This window comes from Bos javanicus, chromosome 15, assembly GCF_032452875.1.
Source record: "Bos javanicus breed banteng chromosome 15, ARS-OSU_banteng_1.0, whole genome shotgun sequence".
Classification (NCBI taxonomy): Eukaryota; Metazoa; Chordata; class Mammalia; order Artiodactyla; family Bovidae; genus Bos; species Bos javanicus.
Window position 1 is genome coordinate 42,899,355 of NC_083882.1, and position 25,957 is coordinate 42,925,311.

Below are 25,957 nucleotides of genomic sequence, written 5' to 3' on the forward strand. Positions count from 1 at the left end.
TTTGAGAAATGAAAGCAACAGCTGTGGAAAGGTGAGTCAGGTCATATCAGAGGTTTCAACTAATACAATTATGTAAAGTTTAAAAATAAAATAAAATTTAAAAAATAAATTAATTTAAAAAAAAGGGCAGAATATTACTCTGGGAAATGAAACCTAAAATAAAAGATTAAAATAACAAAGAGTTGTACTAACCGTTATTCAATTTATATATGATTTGCTTTCAGTTTCTTTTCTTTTTTTTTTTTTTTTGCTTTCAGTTTCTTTTCAAGATAATTTGTTACAATAAAAAGGGCAGGGGATTTGGAAACAAACTTTGGGCTTGAAACCTAGTTCTACCACTTACGTAATTGCTATATGGCCTTGGGCAATCACTCAGTTAAACCTGTTTGAACTTCTGTGTCCTCTTCTTTAATTTGGCAATAACAACATGCATCTTACAAGATTTTCAGTATTAAATGAGATGTATATTTATGAAGTGCTTCAAGTGACTGCAGAGTTAGTTTTCTTTCCCGCTGTTGTTAATCATAGAGTAAGGTTTACTCTTACTTAGAAGCCCAGCAGGGAGTCCTGGGAAGGAAGGTTTGGTTTTAGAGGACCTTCCCACACCCAGACTTGGTTACCAGAAAATACCGTGGCAGCCCTGCTGGCGAGTGTGTGAGCCAGGCAGCAGCCTTCGTAAGGAGGGAAAGGCTTAGAATGAGCAGGTGGGAAATTCATGATACGCCCTCATTCTGTGTGTAAGGCCAAGCTGTAGGCTCACTCGCATTTCAGTTAGTGCCCTCCTAACCCCACCAAAATGTACTCTAATACCAAGTAGAAAAAATTCTGAACTATCTGGAATTTTAGATTTAGGTTGTGATGGATTTTATTATATGTCCTAATTGTAATAACTACCCAACTCTACATTTCCTGCTATATGCACAGTACAGTGTTTAGGTACGTTTCATATATTCTCTAATTCGTATAATACTTTTGATTTTAAAATGTCCCTTTTAAGAGATAAAATGACAGAGACCTTTAAAGGATTTGATAGCAAGCCCATAGTTGCCAGTTAAAAATGTGTACGTTGCTGATTGCTAAGCTTGTATTGCCATAAGATGTGTTTAGATAAATCCTTTGATCACATTCACGATTATCTGTGGCCTCTGTAACCTTCTGAACTGTCCTGACCCCGTCAGCTCCATGGTGATATATACTATGTGTTCTCACAGAAACTGGCCCCTGGAGTCAGCCAGTTTGCTTACACCTGTGTACAGGACCACCCCATTTGGACAAATCAGCAGTTTTGGGAGACAACCTTTTATAATGCGGTGCAGGAACAGGTTCGCTCCCTGTATCTCTCGGCCAAGGAGGACAATCATGCCCTGCATCTGAAGCAAAAGGTAAGATAAAGAAATGTATTTGTGTGGGGCTAGGGTCCTGGCTTCAAGGGAAGTTCAGTCAGGTATTATCTAGCCACTTCCTACCAGTGTATTTTTGGAGAAGGCAATGGCAACCCACTCCAGTACTCTTGGCTGGAAAATCCTATGGACGGAGAAGCCTGGTAGGATGCAGTCCATGAGGTCGCTAAGAGTCAGACACGACTTAGCGACTTCACTTTTACTTTTCACTTTCATGCATTGGAGAAGGAAATGGCAACCCACTCCAGTGTTCTTGCCTGGAGAATCCCAGGGACAGGGGAGCCTGGTGGGCTGCCATCTGTGGGGTCGCACAGGGTCGGACACGACTGAAGCGACTTAGCAGCAGCACCAGTGTATTTGGGGTTTACTTTAGGAAGCCCCCTGGTGAGCATCTTTCTTCTATTGATTCCTGATGTTTTTTTTTTCCCATAATAACTTCTTACTACAGTTCTGTAGCACTAGAATTGTTTTATTATATTTTAATAAGAATTCCCTGGAAACATTTATAGGAAGTTGAAACAAGTCAACCTAAAATACCTAGGCAGATGTCTGTGTGCAATTAACTTCTTGAAGAAATGTCCAATTAAAGTTGCGTGCTATGTCACTTCAGTCGCGTCCGACTCTTTGCAACCCTGTGGACTATAGCCCACCAGCCTCCTCTGTCCAGGGGATTCTCCAGGCAAGAATACTGGAGTGGGTTGCCATGCCCTCCTCCAGGGGATCTTCCCAACCCAGGGGTCAAACCTGCATCTCTTATGTTTCCTGTAGTGGCAGACGGGTTCTTTGCCACTAGTGCTGCCTAGGAAGCCCAAATTAAAGTTAATTGAAATTTTGAAATGTCATACACTAGCTGTCTGATCTTAGGCAGTTCACTTTAGTTTTCTGTGTCTTATTTCTTCATTAGTAAAATGAGCATACATGATTATTGTAAGCTTTTAATGTCTAATACAAGTGTAGGGCATTGAAGAGTTCCTGGCACATACTAAATCATAAAAGTTAGAAATTACTGTCCTTATTAACTGAACTTAGAGCAGCATGAAGGGCTGATTACCAGTGTTGATTCACTTTAAGAGTAATTTTTTGGAGTAATTTGTTGGGGCTTTTTTACCTTTTTTATTGAGTAATTTTTCCACATGCTGGGCTAATACATCACTGCTGATCCTTTCCTGCATTTTAAATTTTCCTTATACTGTGTGAGATAAATGAACCTAGATAGCTAACTGAAACTGCCTGATATTCATACATTTCTATGCCTCAAATAATTTTAACTATATTATTGGTCTACTCATGAATATGATAAGAACAGAAACTTTTAATAACAAATGGTACTATCTGACATCTATCAGATATTCCAAATTATTACTATACAATTAGTTTTAATTATTTTCTTAATTTAAAACTCAAAAACACCAGATGCACTTGGATAAAGGAGTAACTTGGGCCACATCCAAAGAGTATTAGCTTGAGGTCATGTTGTAGAGATGATTGGCCTCGTAAGGTGTTTTTGATAATTTTTAAAGAAAATACAGTGCTGACATGGGTATGAGGGGACCCAGGCGGTGCTAGTGATAAAGAACCTGCCTGCCAGTGCAGGGGATGTGAGAGACACAGGTTCAATCCCTGGGTCAGGAAGATCCCCTGGAGAAGGAAATGGCAACCCACTCCAGTATTCTTGCCTGGGAAATCCCATGGACAGGGGAGCCTGCTGGGCTACAGTTCATGGGGTTGCAAAGTGTCTGACGTGACTGGTGACTTGGCACAACATTGGTATATCTCCAAAACATTCATAAGGCAAATACATGTCATTGCTTCTATGTCCTCTATTCTGTAAAAGTGTGTCTTGGAGCCTCAGGTTAGATATGAGTAAGACTATAGATATACCAGCTCTTCATAAGCTGTAAAGTACTATGCAGGTGTGGGTTACTGCTATTGTTTAACTCTTCAGCCTATGGGAAACCCCTCTTAAAAATCCCATGGACACCTGTATACCCATTTAACGATAATGTTTGACTCCCACATTTACAAGGAAATCTAGCTCTACTTTTTTGTGACTTGGGTCATTCTGTCTTTTTCAACCAGGGAGCAGAAGAAAAGAAACATAGCGGAGTATTAGAAAATGCTACTGGCACGTTTGACCAGAGCATTTACAAGTATTTCAGGTCAATAATTTGTTGTAACTGGCGACTTGAAGGTGACAGAGCCAGAGATAAGTATCAATAAATGCAGTGAAATGTTAGCAGTGAGAGGTGTGTATCTCAGTGCTTTGCTGCTGTCTCCTTGGATTTGTTACATGGCTCCATTCAAGGCCTGTTGGAGCTCAGAAAAAAGAAAGACTAAGTTTCGTGTTCTTGTTATATTTTTTTAATGTATTTCCACTTTTACTGACATGGGTATTTAATAGATGAACTATTAAAACATCTTCCATGTTTTTTGAAGCTTGTGTGAAGTGACAGATTTTGATTTTGTTTTGGTTTGGTTTGGTTTTTAGGATAAACTTCCTGATGACCAATATCAGGAGAAGACAGCGATGGACCTGGCAGCTGAGCAGCTACGCCTTTGGCCCACTCTGAGCAAATCGACTCAGCAGGAGCTGGTGCAGCGTGAGGAAAGCACTGTCTTTAGTCAGGCCATTCACTTTGCAAACCTCATGGTCAATCTGCTGGTTCCGCTGGATTCAAGTAAAAACAAGCTCCTAAGAGCGTCAGCCCCAGGAGATTGGGAGAGTGGGAGCAACAGCATCGTCACAAACAGGTACCGAAATGTGGGCACACACAGACACCCTGTCCTTCTTGGTTTAGCAAAAAATACGAAGTATTTGGGGTAAATGGTGCTATACACATTTCAAAAATTAACCATTGTCCTCACCTTCAGACTTGCTCAGCTTTTCTCTATTAAAAGACGTTGACTACATCCAGCTATTCTTAATTACTTCCCATACCCTCTTCTCTTTTATGACCTCTGACTTTTTAAATGTCTCACGCATTACTGATCTAGCCCTTTCAGTTACTTTCTGCCACAGCAACTTACAGAAAGCACTGTGGGAAAGTACTAATGGACTCTGATTAAAGTGATTATTTGTTTCTTGGCCCACCTTTTCCTCATCTTACCCCTTGCATTTGCCTATAATCATGTCCTCAACCATTCCTTGTTCTAACACTTTCCCTAGTGGCTCAGATGGTAAAGAAACTGCCTACAGTGCAGGAGACCCAGGTTTGATCCCTGGGTCACAAAGATCCCCTGGAGAAGGGAATGGCTTCCCACTCCAGTATCCTAGCGTGGGAAATCCCATGGACAAAGGAGTTTGGCAGGCTTCAGTTCATGGGGTCACAGAGTCGGACACGACTGAGCAACTAACACTATCTCAACCCTAAATACTTCCTGTACCACTGAAAATAAAACCCATAGACCATAAGGCCTAACAGGATCTGGCCCCTGGCTGCTGCTCAGACTTTATTTCTTACACTCTTCTATCAACCAAACTGGTCTCCCTGTTCAACATTCAAAGCATGATACTGCCTCAGGGCCTCTGTACTTGTTATACCCGCAATCTGGGATACTCTCTGAAATAGTCACAAGAATCCCTTCATTTAGTGTTCTGCTCTGATGTCACCTACCCAGAGAGACCTTGCTGACTTCTGTCTTAAATAGCACATCCATCATTTTCTTTTTTTTTTTTAAGGTACTTTGATTTTATTTTATTTTTAAACTTTACAATATTGTATTGGTTCTGCCATATATCGAAATGAATCCGCCACAGGCATACATGCCTTTGTTTCTTTCATGACATTTTCTACAATCTGATTTACATAGTGAGTGACTAAGGCACCTAAGTTGGGTCCAAAGGACAATGCCTGACGGTAGCTTCCAAGTGTAGGCGAAACATCGTGTTTCGCCACTGTCACTTATAGAGGAGCCGTGGAGTTCAGTGGGGTTTCTGCTTGAGTACACATCCCTTTGAGCAAGTTTAAACTGCTGTGGAAAGTCACTGTGATATACTAGTCATTTGTTAAATTTGAGTACTGAGCATGATTTCTTCCCTTGACTTTCTTAGTATTGCAGGAAGTGTAGCTGAGAGCTATGATACAGAAAGTGGGTTTGAAGATTCAGAGAATAATGACATTGCCAATTCTGTTGTGCGTTTCATTACCCGATTTATTGACAAAGTTTGTACGGAGAGTGGAGTTACTCAGGATCATATCAAGAGCCTGCATTGCATGATACCAGGTAATCACTTTGCAGACATCAGAGAACTGGAATATTAGAAATAATTGAATAAGGATTATTCTTATGGGTCATTTTCCAGCATAGCACTTGGCTTCCAAGTAGCTTAGTCATGCTGTTTATTTTTGTTTCGATTTGTTTTTTAAATAGCTTTAAATTGTATAAAATATACGTCATAAAATTTGCCATTTTAAACTTTCTTAAATGTAAAATTCAGTGGCATAAATTATATTCACAATGCTGTACAACTACTACCAATTGTCTATTACCAAAGCTTTTCCATCCCCCTGTACAGACAGTCTGTACCCGTTAAGCAATAGCTCTCCGTTCTCCGCTCTGGCCCTTGGTTGCCTCTTAATGCCTTTTATCTCTATGAATTTGCCTATTATAGATAATGCATATAAGTAAAATCATATAATACTTGTCTTTTTGTGTCTGACTTACTTCCTTTAGCATAGTGTTTTCAAGGTTTATCCACGTTGTAGCAGGTTTTGTGACTTCATTTCTTTTATGACTGAATAATACTCTATCATATGGATATACCATATTTTCTTTATCCATTCATCTGTTGATGGACACTTGAATTGTTGTGACTTTCTGGCTCTTGTAAATAGTACTACTATGAATATTCATACACAAGTGTCTGAGTTTTATTTTCAGTCTTTGGGGATATATACCTAGGAGTGGAATTGCTGGGTCATATGATAATTCTGTGTTTAGCTTTTTGAAGAACCACCAAACTCTGATTAGTTTTCAATTCCAAAATATCCAGAATTTGTTTTAATTCTGCTTGTTTGGTACTCTTTTATTTTGAATTCTCTGACTTATCCCAGGAATTGTAGCTATGCACATTGAAACCCTAGAAGCAGTGCATCGAGAGAGTAGAAGACTTCCACCTATACAGAAGGTAATTATTCCGGACTGCATGCTTTGAGGGAGTAAGTAAAACCTCCTAAAAACAGCAACAGTAGATTGTTGTGCCACAGAAAGTACCTTCTAACATTCTACAGACCAGCTCTAGTTTTAATGATACATTAAACTTTGAGAGGAGTTTACATGTAGATCCTCATAAAAAGGATGGTGAAGCAGAATAGGAGATCAACAAAGGAGCAATAATAATCTCTTGTTGAGTCTACTTTTATAGGCAGGGCATAAATTGTGAACATTCTAACTTCTAAGCCCAAGCCAAGGTTTTATGTTCTGCCCCCTTCCCCCAAAAAATGACTTAAGGCAATTACTATAAAATCACCAGGTTCCTCAATCTGTATGCATTACAAGCATACATCACAAACATCTGGGAAGTCTATTAAAAATTGAGAGGCCTGAATCTCAGCCCAGCCTCCTGAATTGGAGTACCCTGGGACTTGGCCTGGGAATCTGTACTTTAATAAGTATCCCAGGTGATTATTTTGCAGTTAGTCTGGCACCAGTCTGTGGAACTAGGGTTTAGGACCCTCTTACCTATGTAACAGAACTATTAAAAATAAATTCAAAGGAGAAATCAAAAGCCAGATGGAAAGGAAAGATGAGTCTATCAGAAATCTGAGACACAGTGATCATTATACTTTGGCTTTACATTTTAGCTCTGAGCTTCCTCAAGCCAACAAAGAGAATTGTCCGGATTTGTATAGTTTTTATTGCTCAGTAAAAGAAAATAAGTGTATTAGAGCTTCAGGAGAGATGGACTTTTTTTTTCTAGCACTAAACTCTTGAAGGGAGTGTATCATGTGGTTCCTTATTTCCCAAGATAGGTAAATGGTCATAACTTGGCCGTTTTTTTTTTGTCTTAATATTTATTAAAGGCTAATAAGTCGTGTCCGTTTTTTAAAATATGTTTTTTCAGTTTGCAAACTAACGACGCTTTTGTATAAAACTGAAGCATTAAAGGAGCACACATTGTACAAAATGAAAGTCTCCCATGATTCTCCTCACCCTGACCTCTACCCTTATCTATGACAGTACCAGCTTTAACAGTTTGGTTCATATACTAAAAGGAAATCATAATGTACATACTGGTTGGTAACTCTTTCTACTTAACAATGTATTCTGGCATCTTTCTGTGTTTATGTATCTAGATCCATGCCATTCTTTTTGACGGTTGCAAAATGTTCCGTTGAATAGGTATCTCAACTGGTTTAGTAATTTCCAGCAATTTTACTGTGAATAAGTAATGCTGCAGAGAGTCTTTTTACATTTGGATGCAGAAACATCATTTCTGACTCTTCTCAAATCTGTTTACTCATTTTGGCTACATGGGAAGTCTGATTCACATTTTTAGATCTGTAACTGACAAGGGAACCTTACTCTAAGGGTTGGGAATCTCTCTAGAATTGTGTCTAAAATAACTTTGTCTGTTGTTAGCCCAAGATTCTTAGACCTGCTCTACTGCCAGGAGAAGAAATTGTTTGTGAAGGCCTTCGAGTCCTACTGGATCCTGATGGAAGAGAAGAAGCCACTGGAGGCCTTCTTGGAGGCCCTCAGCTTCTGCCAGCAGAAGGAGCCTTGTTCCTTACCACATACAGAATTCTGTTCAGAGGGACTCCCCATGATCAACTAGGTAAGGCTCATATTATGTCATCAGAACAGGGATATCTGTGTGAGGCTTTGCTTCCATCTGTGTGCAGTGATTTGCAGGTCAGTTCAAAATCAAAGTAAGCCTTTTGCCACACACGTATTTTTTTTTAGAATACTGTCTGTCAAACCTAATGATAATTTGGATTCTTATTTAAAGAACCAAGGATATCTTCTAAACAGCAAACTATGGTTCATCCATAGAAACTATAATAATTTCATGAAGTAGCATTTTGTGATTTCAGGGTATTCAGAGTACCAGATGCTAGTGGCATCCCCTGCTGATCTCCCCACCTTCTGAATGCTGCAGTAAACTGTTAAGGCTGAGGTTTTCCAGATTCAGGATCCCCTTTGTGAGACGGAGGTGTGCTAAGTATTACAGGGCTGTACGGCACTAACTTAACTAACCCCACCCACTTCTCTCATTCCGTTTCAACTAATCCTTTCCTCTCTTAGCGGAATGCTCTTCTGCTCACTAAACTCTATCAGCTTCTGTTTTCCACAACTGTCCACAGTCTTCTGCATTAGAAAGAATCGCAGACACTATCAAATCTGAATTATCTTTTTTTTTTTTTTTGAATTATCTTTTTTAAATCACTGTAGTCTCTATGTAAACTATTCTAGTTGACAAGCATATAAGGTTTGGGGTGAAATTATTGGACTCTAGATCAAAAAGCCCAGGTTTCAGTCACTGTTGACCAATCTGGATATCTTAAGTAAGTCCCCTGATCCAAGTTTCAGTTTCCCCTTTTATAAAATGAGGGGATCGGATTCGTTTGGTGATAATCCAGTGGTTCTCAGCCTTGACTGCGTATTTGAATTATCTGGGAAGCTTTAAAAAAAAAATTCTGGGTCTAACTCTCAAACAACTAAATTGGAATCTGTAATAGGCTGCTAGAAAGGGGGAGACCCAGATATCTATATAGTTTTGATACATACTGAGGATTGAGATGGCTTAAAGCTCAACATTCAGAAAACGAAGATCATGGCATCTGGTCCCATCACTTCATGGCAAATAGATGGGGAAACAGTGTCAGACTTTATTTTTGGGGGCTCCAAAATCACTGCAGATGGTGACTGCAGCCATGAAACTAAAAGACACTTACTCCTTAGAAGGAAAGTTATGAGCAACCTAGATAGCATATTCAAAAGCAGAGACATTACTTTGTCCACAAAGGTCCATCTAGTCAAGGCTATGGTTTTTCCTGTGGTCATGTATGGATGTGCGCCAAAGAATTGATACTTTTGAACTGTGGTGTTGGAGAAGACTCTTGAGAGTCCCTTGGACTGCAAGGAGATCCAACCAGTCCATTCTAACGGAGATCAGCCCTGGGTGTTCTTTGGAAGGAATGATGCTAAAGCTGAAACTCCAGTACTTTGGCTATCTCATGTGAAGAGTTGACTCATTGGAAAAGACTCTGATGCTGGGAGGGATTGGGGGCAGGAGGAAAAGGGGACGACAGAGGATGAGATGGCTGGATGGCATCACTGACTCGATGGACGTGAGTCTGAGTGAACTCCGGGAGTTGGTGATGGACAGGGAGGCCTGGCCTGCTGTGATTCATGGGGTTGCAAAGAGTCAGACACGACTGAGCAACTGAACTGAGGATTGAGAAACATGGGGATACATGGTCACTAGAATTCCTTCCTCATCTGAAATTATTCAGTTGTCATTTGATGAGTATGTACTATATGCTGTGCACTTTGTCAGACAGTGGGATTCAGATATATGAACTGTATTATCTTCAAACTCTCACAGTTGTATAATCCCGTGCTTACCTAGAATCATGTGGTTTATTATCTTGGTCATAAAGATTGTTTACCACATGAAAAGCAAAAAGCCTATAAAATTCAATAAACAACGAATCAACAGGAATAGTTGTGTTCATTTTGAAGAAAAGTAAAAAACAGCAGAATTTCTCAACCTTCTGTCATATTACTGTAAATAAATTACATTTGTATTTGTAAGCCAGTATATTTTTAAAACTAGATATCTGGTACTTACCATTTTTTGTACTGAAACCTTTGTGAGCTCAATGGACATACACATAACACTTTGGGCTTATATGAGATAGTTGGTCATTTAAACTGCTCTAAATTACGTCTTTTAAAGAGATCAAAGCCATATTTAGTGTGAAAGTTTGTATTGGTCTCTTGTTGTTTCCTGATAATTTTGGGGTTAATTTCACAGTTTAGGAAAATTATTTTCATCAGAGAAAATCTTTTTATTTGCCTCTTTTATTTCTCTTTTAAGGTAAATTTAAAAATTTTTCCTTTAATGACACATAGGAATCTGATCATTTTACATGAGTGATATAAACATAAGTTGTTTAATACATTTTAGAACTAAAATCCTAATGTACGTCTTGATTTTATTTAATCTCTGGGTATGAGTTTAACATAAGAAAATAATCAGAATTTTCCAGGTTAGGAATTTAGAAGTTCAAGGAATGAGGAATTCTGATAATAATAAGTATATTAGTTAATAAAGGGGCTCTTAAGTCAGATATACCTAGTTCACGTCTTACCCTCTCTGGCTTAAGAGCTGAGGGTCCTTGCTCATCACTGTCCTGTTCTGTTACTTGTACTGCTACCTAAAATGCCCACCTTTTTCCCTTCTGCAGATGCAAACCTCCATTCTCCTCAAAGTTCACCTGCCCTGTCACTTCTTCCGGGAATTAATTCTCTAGCCATCTAGCATGCAGACTTCTCACTCTGAAGTCTTTAAAGCCATGTTCCCTCAAACCTGGGAGCTAATTGCATGCTGTTGTATTCTACACGTGGCTGTCCTCTCCCATGAGGAACTGCTAGCTTTCCAGGGGAGACCTCATGTGTGCTGCTTCTTTTCTAGATGCTTATCTTCATATCCTCAGGTAGCTGATAAATATTTATATTTTTCATTTCTTCCTTTAGTATTTAAACTCTCAAGAATCTTGGGGCTTCTCTGGTGGTTCGGTGGGTAAAAAAATCTACCTACAATGCGGGAGACCTAGGTTTGATCCCTGGGTTGGGAAGATCCCCTGGAGAAGGGAATGGCTACTCACTCCAGTATTCTGGCCTGGAGAATTCCATGGATTATGTATAGTTCAGTTCAGTCTCTCAGTCGTGTCCAACTCTTTACAACCTCATGAACTGCAGCATGCCAGGCCTCCCTGTCCATCACCAACTCTCAGAGTCCACCAAACTCATGTCCATTGAGTCGGTGATACTATCCAACCATCTCATCCTCTGTCATCCACTTCTCCTCCAGCCCTCAATCTTTCCCAGCATCAGGGTCTTTTCCAATGAGTCAGCTCTTCATATCAGGTGGCCAAGGTATTAGAGTTTCAGCTTCAACATCAATTCTTCCAATGAACACCCAGGACTGATCTCCTTTAGGATGGACTGGTTGGATCTCCTTGCAGTCCAAGGGACTCTCAAGAGTCTTCTCCAACAACCATAGTTCAAAAGCATCAATTCTTCGGCACTCAGCTTTCTTTATAGTCCAACTCTCACATCCATACATGACTACTGGAAAAATCATAGCCTTGACTAGACAGACCTTTGTTGACAAAGTAATACCTCTGCTTTTCAATATGCTATCTAGGTTGGTCATAGCCTTCCTTCCAAGGAGTAAGCACCTTTTAATTTCATGGCTGCAGTCACCATCTGCAGTGATTTTGAAGCCCAGAAAAATAAAGTCAGCCGCTGTTGCCACTGTTTCCCCATCTATTTGCCATGAAGTGATGGGACCAGATGCCATGATCTTAGTTTTCTGAAGGTTGAGCTTTAAGCCAACTTTTTCACTCTCCTCTTTCACTTTCATCAAGAGGCTCTTTAGTTCCTCTTCACTTTCTGCCATAAGGGTGGTATCATCTGCATATCTGAGGTTATTGATATTTCTCCTGGTAATCTTGATTCCAGCTTGTGCTTCTTCCAGCCCAGCGTTTCTCATGATGTACTCTGCATAGAAGTTAAATAAGCAGGGTGACAATATACAGCCTTGACGTACTCCTTTTCCTATTTGGAACCAGTCTGGTGTTCCATGTCCAGTTCTAACTGTTGCTTCCTGACCTGTATACAGGTTTCTCAAGAAGCAGGTCAGGTGGTCTGGTATTCCCATCTCTTGAAGGATTTTCCAGTGTGTGGTGATCCACACAGTCAAAGGCTTTGGCTTGTCAATAGAGCAGAAACAGATGTTTTTCTGGAACTCTCTTGCTTTTTCCATGATCCAGCGGATGTTGGCAATTTGATCTCTGGTTCCTCTGCCTTTTCTAAAACCAGCTTGAACATCTGGAAGTTCACAGTTCACTTATTGCTAAAGCCTGGCTTGGAAGATTTTGAGCATTACTTTACTAGCGTGTGAGATGAGTGCAATTGTGCAGTAGTTTGAGCATTCTTTGGTATTGCCTTTCTTAAGGATTGGAATGAAAACTGACCTTTTCCAGTCCTGTGGCCACTGCTGAGTTTTCCAAATTTGCTGGCATATTGAGTGTAGCACTTTCACAGCATCATCTTTCAAATGATTTCAAAAGACAAAATTTTAAAGACAAATTTTAACTACCTTAACAGTCTTTTCTCTTTTGCTTTATTCTTATATTAAATATAATAAATGTCTTTTCAATATTTGAAGATACTTCTTTTCTTCTGTTTAATACCTACCCTTCCTGTAAGATGCCTTAAACCAGATGATGATGTGTGACACACAATAGGTTGGGGAACTAGAACGAAGGTTGGAAGTTTGGGACCATGCCTGCACTCCAGGAAAGAAATGTGTGTCAGGAATGAATTGCCATGCAACACAATTAATGAATGCAATTCTAGAATCATGGCACTTTGTCTTGCTTCTTTCCTGGACATTGTCCTCTCCAGACACATTTCTCCAGCAGAGGCTGGTAAAATGAGCAGCAGAGACTAGAGATGAGCTGTAAAGTGCTGTTGCTTAGTCTGTGCCCTGTTTTCCTTTAGTTGGTGAGCAGACAGTTGTACGAAGTTTCCCCATTGCCTCCATCACCAAGGAGAAGAAGATCACAATGCAGAACCAGCTACAACAGAACATGCAAGAAGGACTGCAGGTCACATCGGCGTCTTTTCAGGTATCAAGAAAGGGAGCCGCCACTGTGCTGTCAACATTTCTCTACAGATGTTGTCATTTGTAGACATTTGTCATGTCTACAAATGACGTCATCTACAAATGATAGCCACTTTCTTTTGATCATATATGGTCAGGAGTTAGAGGAGGAGAAGGAGGAGGTTCTGTGAGGGTAATCTTCAACTGAGTCAGCTCATGAACAGCATTGGATTTATTTAATCCTCTGTTTCCTGAGCCCTTCAGTCAGCTCAGAGTAACAATGGATAATCTGTTGATATTGAGTGATCTCACAAATTCAGACTCACACTGTTGACTCTTATTCTCTGCCATGTAATACTTCAATTTGTGCTTGATAGAGCCTTTAGATAGCATCTCTTGGCATCTGTTTCTGGAGGAAATTCATGTGGCTCTTCTATGGAAGAGGCAGATCTCTGAGAATTACAGCAAGGGCTAAAGTACTGTTGATTATAAGTAAACCTTGGTGAAGCCAAGGTTTTTCCAGGGAGTGCTGAACATTTCAGAACTTGTGGGAATTACTGATGCTAACCAGACACTCAGAAGAGTGATCTTTTCTTAGTTTTGCTTTTTTTTAAAAAAAAAAATAATAATTCTCAAGAGCACATTTTGCTCTTCCCACTCTTGTGCCTTGTTTCTGACTTCTCAGATTTCCAGGGATTCCAGTTCTTGCCCTGTTCCTTCCAGTCAAGAAGCTCTCCCTAATACTTCCATATTCTGGTTGTGTGAAATGTAAGCCTTCTAATCTGTAGGTCCAGACCTGCTCTGGCCACATGAGAGTACTGATCTCTTAGGGATTTCTTCATTATTCCAACTGCCAAAGGACTCTAAACTAGAATGCTGTGGTCTCAGAGCTCTGCCTCTTCCGTAGAAGAGCCACAGGCATTTCCTCCAGAAACAGATGCCAAGAGACACTGTCTAAAGGCTCTGTCAAACACATGGGTCTACCAATTAGGATTCTAGTCAAACTGAATTTTTTCTCCCTAGATTTATAAGTATCTCTGGATAGGAAGACACTTCCTTAGGCAAAATCCCCTATCTAGGACCACCAGTGGTTGTTAAACAAGGACACAATTCCTACTCCAGCCACTATAAGTTAACTTCCCTATCGCATCTAAAAAAGACAGTCCTGAATTCCCTGGCAGTCCAGTGGTTAGGACTCCACACTTTCATTGCTGAGGGCCCGGGTTCAACCCTGGTCAAAGAACTAACATCCCACAAGCCACACAGTGCAGCCAAAAAGGAAAAGAAATTGAGAAAAGATAGTCTTAAAGAAACCCAACTTCAAGATACATTATTTTCCTTACCAACCAACCATCTATCACAAGTAAACCTTTCTGAGCCCTCAATTTATTGAGCCCTTTTTTATTTTTAAAAATTTTAAATTGTATTGCATGATATCCAAAGTCCCTTCAACCTCTAACCTCTTGTCATTTAGTATTGTTATTTTTTTGTTATTTCAGTAATTGGCGGGGAAGCTACCTAGAAATCCTTAATGTTTCTGATATGTTTAATTTCTTCTGTCTCTAGTTGGTTAAAGTGGCATTTGATGAAGAAGTGAGCCCAGAAGTCGTAGAGGTCTTCAGGAAGCAGCTGATGAAGCTCCGTTACCCTCAGTCCGTTTTTACCACCTTTGCCTTTGCTGCTGGACAAACTACCCCACAGATCATTTCACCCAAGCAGAAGGAGAAGAACACTTCCTTTCGGTGAGGAGACAGTTTCTTCATTTCAGCTCTCCCAAAGTTGAAAGTCACTGTCAGGGAATGTGACCCATCTCCTAAGTCAGTATGTGTTTGCCATTCTGTCACACCCACTGAACGAAGCTCAGGAGTTATGGAGAGCAGCAATGACATATGGAACAATCATGTTCATTGCTTATGATGCAGTTTTAGAATGTGAAGTTCTATTTTCCCTTTTTCCTCTGTTGCTCAGTTTCTACCTTTGAGCCATCCCTTTAGTTTCCATCAATACCCAGGTCAAGTAAACAGTTTTGTTCTGATTGAGAGGTGAGAACATTTTTTTTTTTCCCCATTCTTTTTTTTTTTTTAATTGGAGGTTATAACATGAGTCAGCCATGGGTGTACACATGTTCCCCATCCTGAATCCCCCTCCCACCTTCCTCCCCATCCCATTCCTCTGGGTCATCCCAGTGCACCAGCCCTGAGCACCCTGTCTCATGCATTGAACCTGGACTGGCAATCTGTTTCACATATGATAATATATGTGTTTCAATGCTATTCTCTCAAATCATCCCACCCTCGCCTTCTCCCACAGAGTCCAAAAGACTATTCTATACATCTGTGTCTCTTTTGCTGTCTTGCATATAGGGTTATCACTACTATTTTTCTAAATTCCATATATATGCATTAGTATACTGTATTGGTGTTTTTCTTTCTAACTTACTTCACTCTGTATAATAGGCTCCAGTTTCATCCACCTCATTAGAACTGATTCAAATGTATTCTTTTTAATGGCTAAGTAATATTCCATTGTGTATATGTACCACAGCTTTCTTATCCATTCGTCTGCTGATGGGCTTTTTATGTAATGTCAAATTTATACAAAGGTTACAACACAGTGCAAAGGAGTCCTGTATACCCTTTACCTAGATTCACCAGTTGCTTATGCTTTATTCCATTCTCTTTATCATTTTATCTCTCATATATATTTTCTTAAACATTTGAGTTACATACATAATGCTCCTTTTTTCTTTAATATGTCAATATATATTTCTAAGAACAAAGACATTATTTTATGTAACCACAATACAGTAATCTAACCAGGAAATTTAATTGATATAAAACTTTCACCTGACCAGATTTCGTATTTAAATTTTGCTTATGAGCCTTTGCAGCTCCTTTTTTTTCTGTCTGGTAGAGGATCCAATCCAGGATCAGTCATTGCATTTCCTTTTGTCACATTTCTTTAGTAGGAACCCTTATTTTTTAATGAAAATGTTTATGAATTTGTGTTGAAACATTTACATTTGAATGGTTACAAAATAATAATTGCTTTAAAATGTTCTTCAATTAATGGTAAAATATAAGGGTTAATATTGCAGTCCATTCACCATTAATCACCTGGAGTTTGGGCATCTGCTAGTACAAATTACATATTAGGGTTACTCTGCGGACTTTGGAGAAAAGGCCTTCCTTTTGCCTGAAAGTGGGGCCGGGTGGAGATTATAGGCCATTTGAGGCTGCAGGCAGTATGTCATTTCTAAACTGCATGGCTAGCCACTCGTACCGTTGTTACCTGGTAAGCAAAGGAGACCACGCGTATGCAGGTGTGAGATGCTGAAGAAGCATGAACAGCATTTTAAACATTGAAATGGTGAGCCAGGCGTTGCATCTTAGCACTGTGTGGTCACAGAGGAGCCTATGATATTCATTGTTTTAACTCTCTATGGAAGAAACAAAGCTTTGTATGGTGTTTTATGTTTAGAAACTGTTGGGGTGAGGGTGGTTATATATCTGTAAAATCAAGCTTATTCTATCAAGCTACAACAGAGACATATCAATTTTAAACCTTAAAATCTCTTAGTATTATCTTGCATATATAAAACAAAAGATACAGCTCTAGCTGGGAAAACATTCAAAAATCCCCTTGAGTTTAAGTTACATCTGAAGTGATTCACAAAAGGCTTAATTTAGGAAATATCTATATTGTGTGAATTCTAAAAATTACATAAAACAGCATTTTAATTTGAGGTCCATAACCCTCAAATTTACATTTCAGATCACTAAAGATGAGGTCTGATAAAACTATTTGTCTATAAAAGAATCCTTATCACTTTTCATTGAACAACAAGAAAACACAGGAAAAGTTCTGTTGTTGTATGTGGACAAATAAATCAAAAACATTCTTACTTGAAACCTTCACCTCAATATGATTATTCAGGAAATGGGACCTTTGTTTAATTCTTTGGATTATAAATATCTACACCCAGAATTTCTATCAGCAATAAAAACTAAACTATTTAAATAAGGTACTTTTAGATCCAAATATCTTAAATCCTAGTTTCTCTGTAATTAAAGCTGATTCTCAAAAGGGTACTCAGATTTCTGATTTCTTGTCTTTTCTCCTCTCAGAAAAGGGAATTATGTTAATTATTCTTTTCCATATCTCAGAAGGTTTCTAGTGTCAGAAGGCAGGACACTACACTTACACATTTAAAGCATTTAAGAAATAAGTGGAGGTGCTACCAGCTACATTTGTGGTGATCTTAAAGAAAACCTATGAGTTAGTAGAGATTCTGAATCAGTAGAGAAGGAGGTAGGCTGGCTTTCCACGCAGGAGGACTTCTGCAAGCATGGTCTCTGGTGGAGGCAGTGGCATGGATAAACAGAGTGAGTTGGGGGCATGCTTGACAAAAAGCCAAACTGAGGAGTTTAGATTGGGGATGAGAAATAGTCTGTGTCCCACTCTAGGTTCTTGCACTTTTTGCCTAACACAGTGTCCTGATGATAACGTTATATAGTAAATTAGCCTTCTGCCATATAAAAAGTGACTTGAAGAAAGAGAGCCTTAATGAAGGTCTGGATAATACTAATGGGTGTGGCGGTAGAGAAAAAACAAGTTGAGCAACATGGGTATCAAAAAATGTAAGTGGCATTTTCATAGTAAATTAACATTCTCTTTGGTTTTATAACTCGCAGCACTTTCTCGAAAACCATTGTGAAAGGTGCTAAAAGGGCAGGCAAAATGACGATTGGGCGGCAGTATTTACTGAAGAGGAGGACAGGGACGATTGTGGAAGAGAGAGTGAGCCGTCCTGGATGGAATGAAGACGATGACATATCTGGTATGTGAGAACTCATTTTTCCTTCGTGAGTGAACTTTGTTCTTTCTTCTTATATGAGTAAGAACAAGAGAGAAAGACATAGTTGCACTTAAACCTGACTCTTAAAAACCTACCTCATAAGATGGGAGGTACTTACCACCTTCTCAGAACTGGAAAAAAAATTTTTTTGGTTTTCCTAGTATTCCATTGTTCAGATAAGATTCTGTTAAGTTGTATTCCTCCTTTGGGCTTCCCAGGTAGCGCTAATGGTAAAGAACCTGCCTGCCAATGCAGGAGATGTAAGAGATGCGGGGTCATCCCCTGAGTTGGGAAAATCCCCTGGAGGAGGGCCTGGCAACCCACTCCTATTCTTGCCTGAAGAATCCCCATGGACAGAGGGGCCTGGCAGACTACAGTCCATGGGGTCGCAGGGAGTCAGACACGACCGAAGCGACATAGCACACACACTCCTCCACTAAATCCATAGAGCCAGTTGGCCACTGTTAGGTGGGTGTTCCTGCCTGGAGAATCCCAGGGACGGCGGGGCCTGGTGGGCTGCCGTCTATGGGGTCGCACAGAGTTGGACACGACTGAAGCGACTTAGCAGCAGCAGCATGTGGGTCTCATTAAAAAGAGAAAGAAAGAAATCCCACTGCATAGGAAATTTAGGTATAAAGTAGTCCCCTGTACTTTATTGTTATGGAATAAGAATAAGAAAATAAGGGCATAAATTATTCAAAGTTGAATATTTGGGGTTTTGGTGAGAACATTGTGGGTACTCCTAATCTATATGGGGAATCTAAGATGAAGGCATTCTTAGGTGATAAGAAAAAAATGCCTGCTAAATATCTAAAAGAGCAGAACCTGGGAAGCTGAGATAACTCAGTCAGGAAACTAGAAGCAAAATTTTTCTATTCTTTAACCCAATGTCAAGTATGCTTATGGAATTAACACTAGAGAGAATCTGATCTAAGAGAGAGGATGCCATTGCATCCTTTTTCTTCTCAGACTCTTAGACTGGATCACCAGTGATTATACAACTACTACTTTTACTGCCACTAATAACAACAGAAGAACATTTTAAAGAAAGAACTATCATCTTTAGAGAGATCTTTGGCTAAAGGTCTCCATTTCAGTATGTGTAGCTACAGGCTTGCCTCTGGGGGCAGTGAAAAGATCATTTATTGGAACCCGGGCTTCTCACAGTCACATGGAAAGTCATACAAAAATTACTGCTACCCATCACTATTGACTCTTCTAATTTAAAGCTTTTATGATTTCACAGAACAAAAACTTGTTCTATGATAATTATTCCTCCAAAAGACCAAATTATGTAATACTCTTTGCTCTTCTAAAGATAAGAGGCCAAAACAAATAAAACTGATACTTAATGATGCATTTGCATTGTGAAGTTCACAAACTAAAGCACAAAGGCTTATATTTATAGAAATAAGCTAGGTTTTTTTTTTCTTTTAATTGAAGAGAGCTATATCTTTCCCTTTGACATTAGAACTTTGAGTACATTTCCAAAAACTTTGAAAGGTTAATTTTAATTCTCTCATTGTAAAAATAAGTAGGAAAGTAAATTAGGACAGTTTTTAACATGGAATTTTTTTTTTTTTTTTTTTTTTTAGTTAGAACATGCAGTACCAATTAGGAATGTTGTTGTTTTTAATCCTCCCTAAAATACTTGGTTATTGGGTAAACTCTTCCAACATCTAAAATTTTAAAGGCTTCTGTAACCTGTGATTGCAAAATTGAGGGAGTTTCCCATGTACACCACATCCTCTGACAAAATAAAACTTCCACCAAATATAACTTCTTCATATCTAAGAAAGATCCTTTCCCAGTAGTGAACTTCTGCTTAATTAAGAATTTCTAATGAAAGTGTATGCTCTTTAAAGTTAACTGAAACCTGATGAGTTTGTGTAATGATTATGTTAGAGGTGAGTTTTACTAATAGGTTAGTCTCTCACAAAGTATGAGTCCTAAATAGAAATCACTCCAGGTGGACAGTAAAAATCAAGCCTGACTAACAAAGAAAAATATGGGTAATATATTCAAAATTATATTTTTTTAGAAATTTTAAGTTACTTTCCCTGACATTTTGAGTTAGTTGAGCTCCTAATATTTTATTTCCTGACTATTACAGTTTATGTTTGAGCATAATGATGCCTCATAGAAGTTCCATGATTCAATTTTTGGCATACATAGCACCTCTAGCCTTAATATAAACCTCTCTTGGTTAAAGATCCTCTTTAGAAGGAAGTTTTTAATCCTGTACTTTGAGCTATCTCATTTCTTCAAAACCTGTTTCTGCCATCAAGTTTCAGATGATAGTGAACTCCCCACGAGTACCACTCTAAAGGCCTCAGAGAAATCTACAATGGAACAGCTAGTAGAAAAAGCTTGTTTCAGAGACTATCAGCGTTTGGGTTTGGGAACCATAAGTGGCAGCTCCTCTCGCTCTAAACCAGAGTACTTTCGAATCACTGCCTCCAACAGGATGTACTCACTCTGCCGGAGGTAAGTCTGTTAGTCTCTCCAAAAGAGACCTTCCTTTCTTCCATTTGAGTCTTGAATGGGCTATTTGCATCCATAGCCAAGAGAGAGATGCTGGAAAACAGGAGCAGGCTGTCCAGGGGTATGTGTGTTTAAGGGACATTTTTTGTGCAGCATGTGCAAGCGTCTCACTGACATTCTCACAAGTATAGCTGTATCACTGAACAGTGCCTATGTTAGATCAGAAAGTGGACGGTAATAGTTTCTGTCCATTTTATGAATTTCCCATATTTGTCTTTCTCTTCCTGTTTGCCCCTCTTCTAGCATGCCTGAGATAGCGTGAAGTAGGAATAGAATTTGCCCAGGCAGAGGAGAGATGAAAATATACTGTAGGTCAAGGGACTGCAAACTTTTTCCTTAAAGGACCAGATAGTACATATTTTCAACTTTACTCAGCATATGTTCCCTTATTGCAGCTATTGAACTCTGCCACTGAAGCAGCCATAGCCAGTACATAAAGAAATGGGCAAGGCCGGTTTGGGCCCAGGCCGTAATTTGCTAATCCAAGTGTAGGTCAGGTTTCCTTATGCTGTCTAAGTAGAATTTTTTCAAGTGATATTACTTAAAGAATAATATGAACACATGTTCTTTTTTCTACTGTGTCTACTGCTATTTTATATATATCTGTTAAGCCCTATTTCCTGCTTTATGTCTTTTAAAACTACGTTTTTACCCTCCACAAGTTTGATCATTTTCAGGTAAGTTCTTTTCTTTGCATGTATAAATTTCTGGTTTGATTAAATACAATAACACTGTGAAAGTACTTTGTAACTTGTAAGTCTTGTACATATTTTAGAAAGTTGTCTTAATGTTACTATTAGTTTAAGCCCTGCTGTTCTTGAAGAACTGTAGCTATCTCATTTTAAATGACAGTTTAAGTGTACAAATACAAATGTGAAACTTGAGAAACATATTGGGAATGTAGATTGACATTTGGGATAAATAAAAATTTCACATTAAGTACTGACAGGCTGTGACTTTGTTGAGTATGCAGTAATTTTCCTAATACTCTGTCCTTCTAACCAAATTTTCTTTGTAGTTAAGTGTAAGCAAAGGCATAAGGTGTGACGTCCTGCTATTTGAGAAGCTTGTTATCAAAATCTTATCTGACAGTGAGAAAACAGATGTTATTTATCATTTCACTCTGTCAGAAACAAAATAAAATCTGAATATACCATTTATTCTAATGATTATTATAAGGAGATTATGGTGATATTAAATAGCATAAACCCATAAGCTATTAGAAGGAAATATAATAGTAAATAATCCAAAAGAAGGCAAGAAAGAGAGAAAAGGAATCATGCAGCAGATGGGACAAATAGAAAGCAAATAGTAAGATAGTATAAATTCAGATATATCAGTAATTATATTACTTATAATATTGATAAATGTTCCAGTTAAAAGAAAAAGATAATCCGAATTTTTTAAGCTTTATGCTGCTTTTAAGGGCTATATCTAATATACAAAATTACCAAAAGGTTGAAAGTGAACAGAAAGAATACAGCATGCAAAACCACCTTTTTAAAATAAAGCTATCGTCAATATATAAATTTTAAAATATATTTTAAAGTAAAATTTTACTAGGAATAAAAAAAAGATGGCTCATAATGACAAAAGGTTCATTTCATTCAGAATTCATTATGACCAAGTGTAGTTTATTACAAGAATGCTAAACTTGCTTAACAATTGAAAATTAATCAGCACAGTTCACCACATTAAAAGAATTACAGACTATTGTAAGTTCATTGTATACAGAAAAGCATTTATAAAGTATAATATATGAGTTTTTACAAAAAACTTTAAGCAGATTGGAAATACAGGGAGAGCTTCTTAATTTCCTAAGTTTCTAAAAAATATATCCTGCAGCAAAAATTACTTAAGGTAAAGTATTGACACCTTGTACTCTGAGATCCGGACAAAAGTGCCCACTATCACCACTTCTAGTCAGTGTTGTATTAGAGGTCTTAGGAAGTACACAAAAATTAGAAAAATTAATAATAAAAGAAATATTGAAAGGAAAGAAATAAAACTGCTTTTCACAGATGATCTGATTAAACAGAAAATCTGAGGGACTCAACTGATAAACTTGTTATATTAATAAGCAAATTTGCAAGGTTATTATAAAAAATTAGTCATGTATATACACCAAAAACAATTAAAAGATGAAATTTTAAATGATGTTATTTTGATACTATTAGTACTATTTAAAGTAGCACTAAAAAACATTATTAAACACTTGGGACTAAATCTAATACAAGATGTATAAAATCTCTACATGGTACAGTCAAAACAGTATTAAGGATGACAAATAAATAGATATTTAATGTTCTTGGACTAGAATATTCAGTACTCTAAAACTGTGATTTCTCCAGACATTGACCTATAGAGTCAATACAATCGCAATCAAAATCCCAGCAAAATGTTCACAGAAATTGAAAAGATGATTCTAAGAGTTACATTAAAATGCAAAAGGCCAGAAGTAGCAGGATCGTCTTACAGAATAATAATATAGGATATCAAGACTTTATATAAAGTAACAGTAATTAAGGCAGTATCGAATGTTCACAGGAATAAACAGATCACTAGAGCAAAATAGGGAATATAGAAAAATCTCAACATATGAGAACACTTGGCTTAAGATAAAGATAGCATTTAAAAATAGTAGATAAAAGATATTTTTCAATATATGGTGCTGGATATCCATACAAGGAAAAAATTAATGTTGACCTCTACCTTACACTACATAGGCAAAAATCAATTCCCACTGATCTGTAGAGCTACATGATCTACATGAAAAAGGTTAAAATTTTAAATAAAGCTTCTAGAAGATATTTCTTAAGACAGGAAAAATGCTATCCATAAAGTAAAAGATTGCTAAGTTAAGAAGTTTTATATATCAGAAAACATTATTAGGGGGATAAAAAGGCAATAACCAAAGGCAGAGGATGTCCTCTTTTGTGAGGATATCCTAGTGGGCAATAAATATCTAAAAAGATGCTTATGTGACTCTTGGCATAACTGATGCCATCTTGGGCCTTAACAGTTTCTCCTGTCTTTTCGCTGACCTTGCCCAACACTGTACTATGCAGTGAATCACTTCTCTGTCATCAAGAGCTTTGTAGTTAATAGATATTGTTTAATGCTTATTAGGACCAGGTAGTCTGTATGCTCTGTTAGTTCCCAAACAATGATGAAAACCTTCCCTGAAGTATTCCCAGGGCCCTTGAGACTAGTGACCTATTATTCTTAACTTGGGAATGCACATCCTGTTTCTAAGCACCTACCACCATACCCTAGGTTGACTATAAAATTGTCCTGGGCTCAGAGTATAGTAGCAAATGTTTCCTGATCATTATCCACTGATAGATCCCACCCTGTGAGTAAGTTACCCTCTAATGAACTGGTCCATTTTATTATTTTATTTATATATATATATAAATATATAGTATTTACTTGTGGAGCTGCCTGCCTATGCTTTAATCTCAAGATGCCTTCTCAATTTGGTAGGCACTTTTAGTTCCCTCCATCTTCCAACAGTGCTCGTTTTATTAGTCTTCAGATAAATACAAATTAAAGTCCCAATGAGACAACTTTATACCTGCAAAAATGGCTAAAATTTAAAAGACCAACAATACACAGTGCTAGTAAAAAATGTTGAGCAAGTAGAACTCTTTGTTGCTGGTGTAACTGTAAATTGGTTAAATAACTTTAGAAAGCTCCCTGGCAGCATCTACTAAACTTCTAGACCTGTACTGAACATGTACACAATTTGTTATGTATTTCTTGGAAAGCCTACTCCATCTGGGAAAGCGTACGTACTCCCAAAAAACAACTACAAGAATGTTCATGGCAACATGTTTCTTATATAGTCAAAAGCTAGACACTACTCAAAATCAACAATAAAAGGATTAGATAAGTAATATAGTCACATAGTGGGATAATAGACAGCAACAGTCCCCTACCTTTTGGCAACAGGGACCAGTTTCATGGATCTGCAGGGGGAGGTGGGTGTGGGGGTTTAGGATGGTCCAAGCACATTGCATTTATTATGTGCTTCATGTCTAATCTTATGCCACCTCTGATCTGAGAGCAGGCACTGATCTATGGCCCAGAGGTTGGGGACCCCAGCTCTACATCAACGAAAATGAACAGACTATAGTTGCATGCAATAGCATGGATGGGTCTCATAAACATACTGTTGAGAAAAAGAAGCCAGACACAAAAAAATAAATTCTATTTGTTCCTTTTTTGTAATTTTCAAAAAACAGGCAAAACTCATCCATGTTGTTAGCAGTCAAGGATGTTTAATGATAATCTTTGGAGGAAGAAAAGGGAGAAACACTGATTGGGAGGTGACACAAGGGGATTTTTTGGATGCTGGTAATGAATGGTCCATTTCTTGACCTAGGTGCTAATGAAATGGATTTCTTTTTGTGTTAATTCATGTATGTTTCAAGCTATTTGTATATGCGTTATTCTTTGATCGGAAGTTTCCACTTTCCAGAGTGCGTGAATGTCGCTCAGTTGTGTCCGACTCTTTGTGACCCCATCAACTACAGTCCATCGAATTCTCCAGGCCAGAATACTGGAGTATTCCTTCTCCAGAGGATCTTCCCAACCCAGGGATCAAACCCAGGTCTCTCGCATTGTGGGCAGATTCTTTACCAGCTAAGCCACAAGAGAAACCCAAGAATACTGGAGTGGGTAGCCTATCCCTTCTCCAGCAGATCTTCCTGACCCAGGAATCAAACCAGGGTCTCCTGCATTGAAGGTGGATTCTTTTACCAACTGAGCTATGAGGGAAGCCCTAAAAGTTTCCACAGCAGCTCCTAAAGCCCAGTCTACCTCAAGGCTTCCTCTGATACCCATGGCTGGTAGCTCTAAGTAGTGGTGGTAGAATAGGGGGGGTGGCAGGATAAATGGATATATCTTTCATGCTAAATGACACTGGTCCTGAGAATAGCCTCTGCTGGCCTTCAGGCTGTATGCTTTTTACCCTGGCACCAGTAGCTATCCAGCCGTCACTCAGGCCCATGCCTGGGACCAGGAAAGTCTTAGATCCTGTGTGTAGCAGAGCATGGTCTGTGGTGCTAATGCCATGGAAGGAAGGGACGGGGGAATGGGGTAGAGGAGTGTGTTGGTTCTTTCCCAGTTACTGAAACAGTACCCAAAGCTATTAAGCATTACTCTCTTATCTAATACACAAAATCACTATAGTATCTACAACCAAAAGGAGCAATAAACAAATACTAAACTGGAGTTAGAAAGAGAAAGCCCTTGCTGTACATCTGAAACTAACACAACATTGTAAAACAACTGTACTGCGATTTAAAA

The 25,957-nt window shown here is 38.5% G+C and overlaps 1 protein-coding gene across 2 annotated transcripts in view; it reads left to right on the forward strand.

Moving 5' to 3' along the window:
- Window positions 1–25,957, forward strand: part of SBF2 (SET binding factor 2) — a 499,008-nt gene that overhangs the window by 416,826 nt on the left and 56,225 nt on the right. For both annotated transcript variants that reach the window (XM_061440817.1, XM_061440818.1), the window contains exons 18-26: window positions 1,212–1,382; window positions 3,889–4,151; window positions 5,452–5,624; window positions 6,455–6,528; window positions 7,983–8,178; window positions 13,140–13,267; window positions 14,809–14,984; window positions 17,937–18,082; window positions 20,389–20,587. In XM_061440817.1, coding sequence (XP_061296801.1) covers window positions 1,212–1,382; window positions 3,889–4,151; window positions 5,452–5,624; window positions 6,455–6,528; window positions 7,983–8,178; window positions 13,140–13,267; window positions 14,809–14,984; window positions 17,937–18,082; window positions 20,389–20,587 — 1,526 coding nt within the window. The remainder of the gene's footprint in view (window positions 1–1,211; window positions 1,383–3,888; window positions 4,152–5,451; window positions 5,625–6,454; window positions 6,529–7,982; window positions 8,179–13,139; window positions 13,268–14,808; window positions 14,985–17,936; window positions 18,083–20,388; window positions 20,588–25,957) is intronic.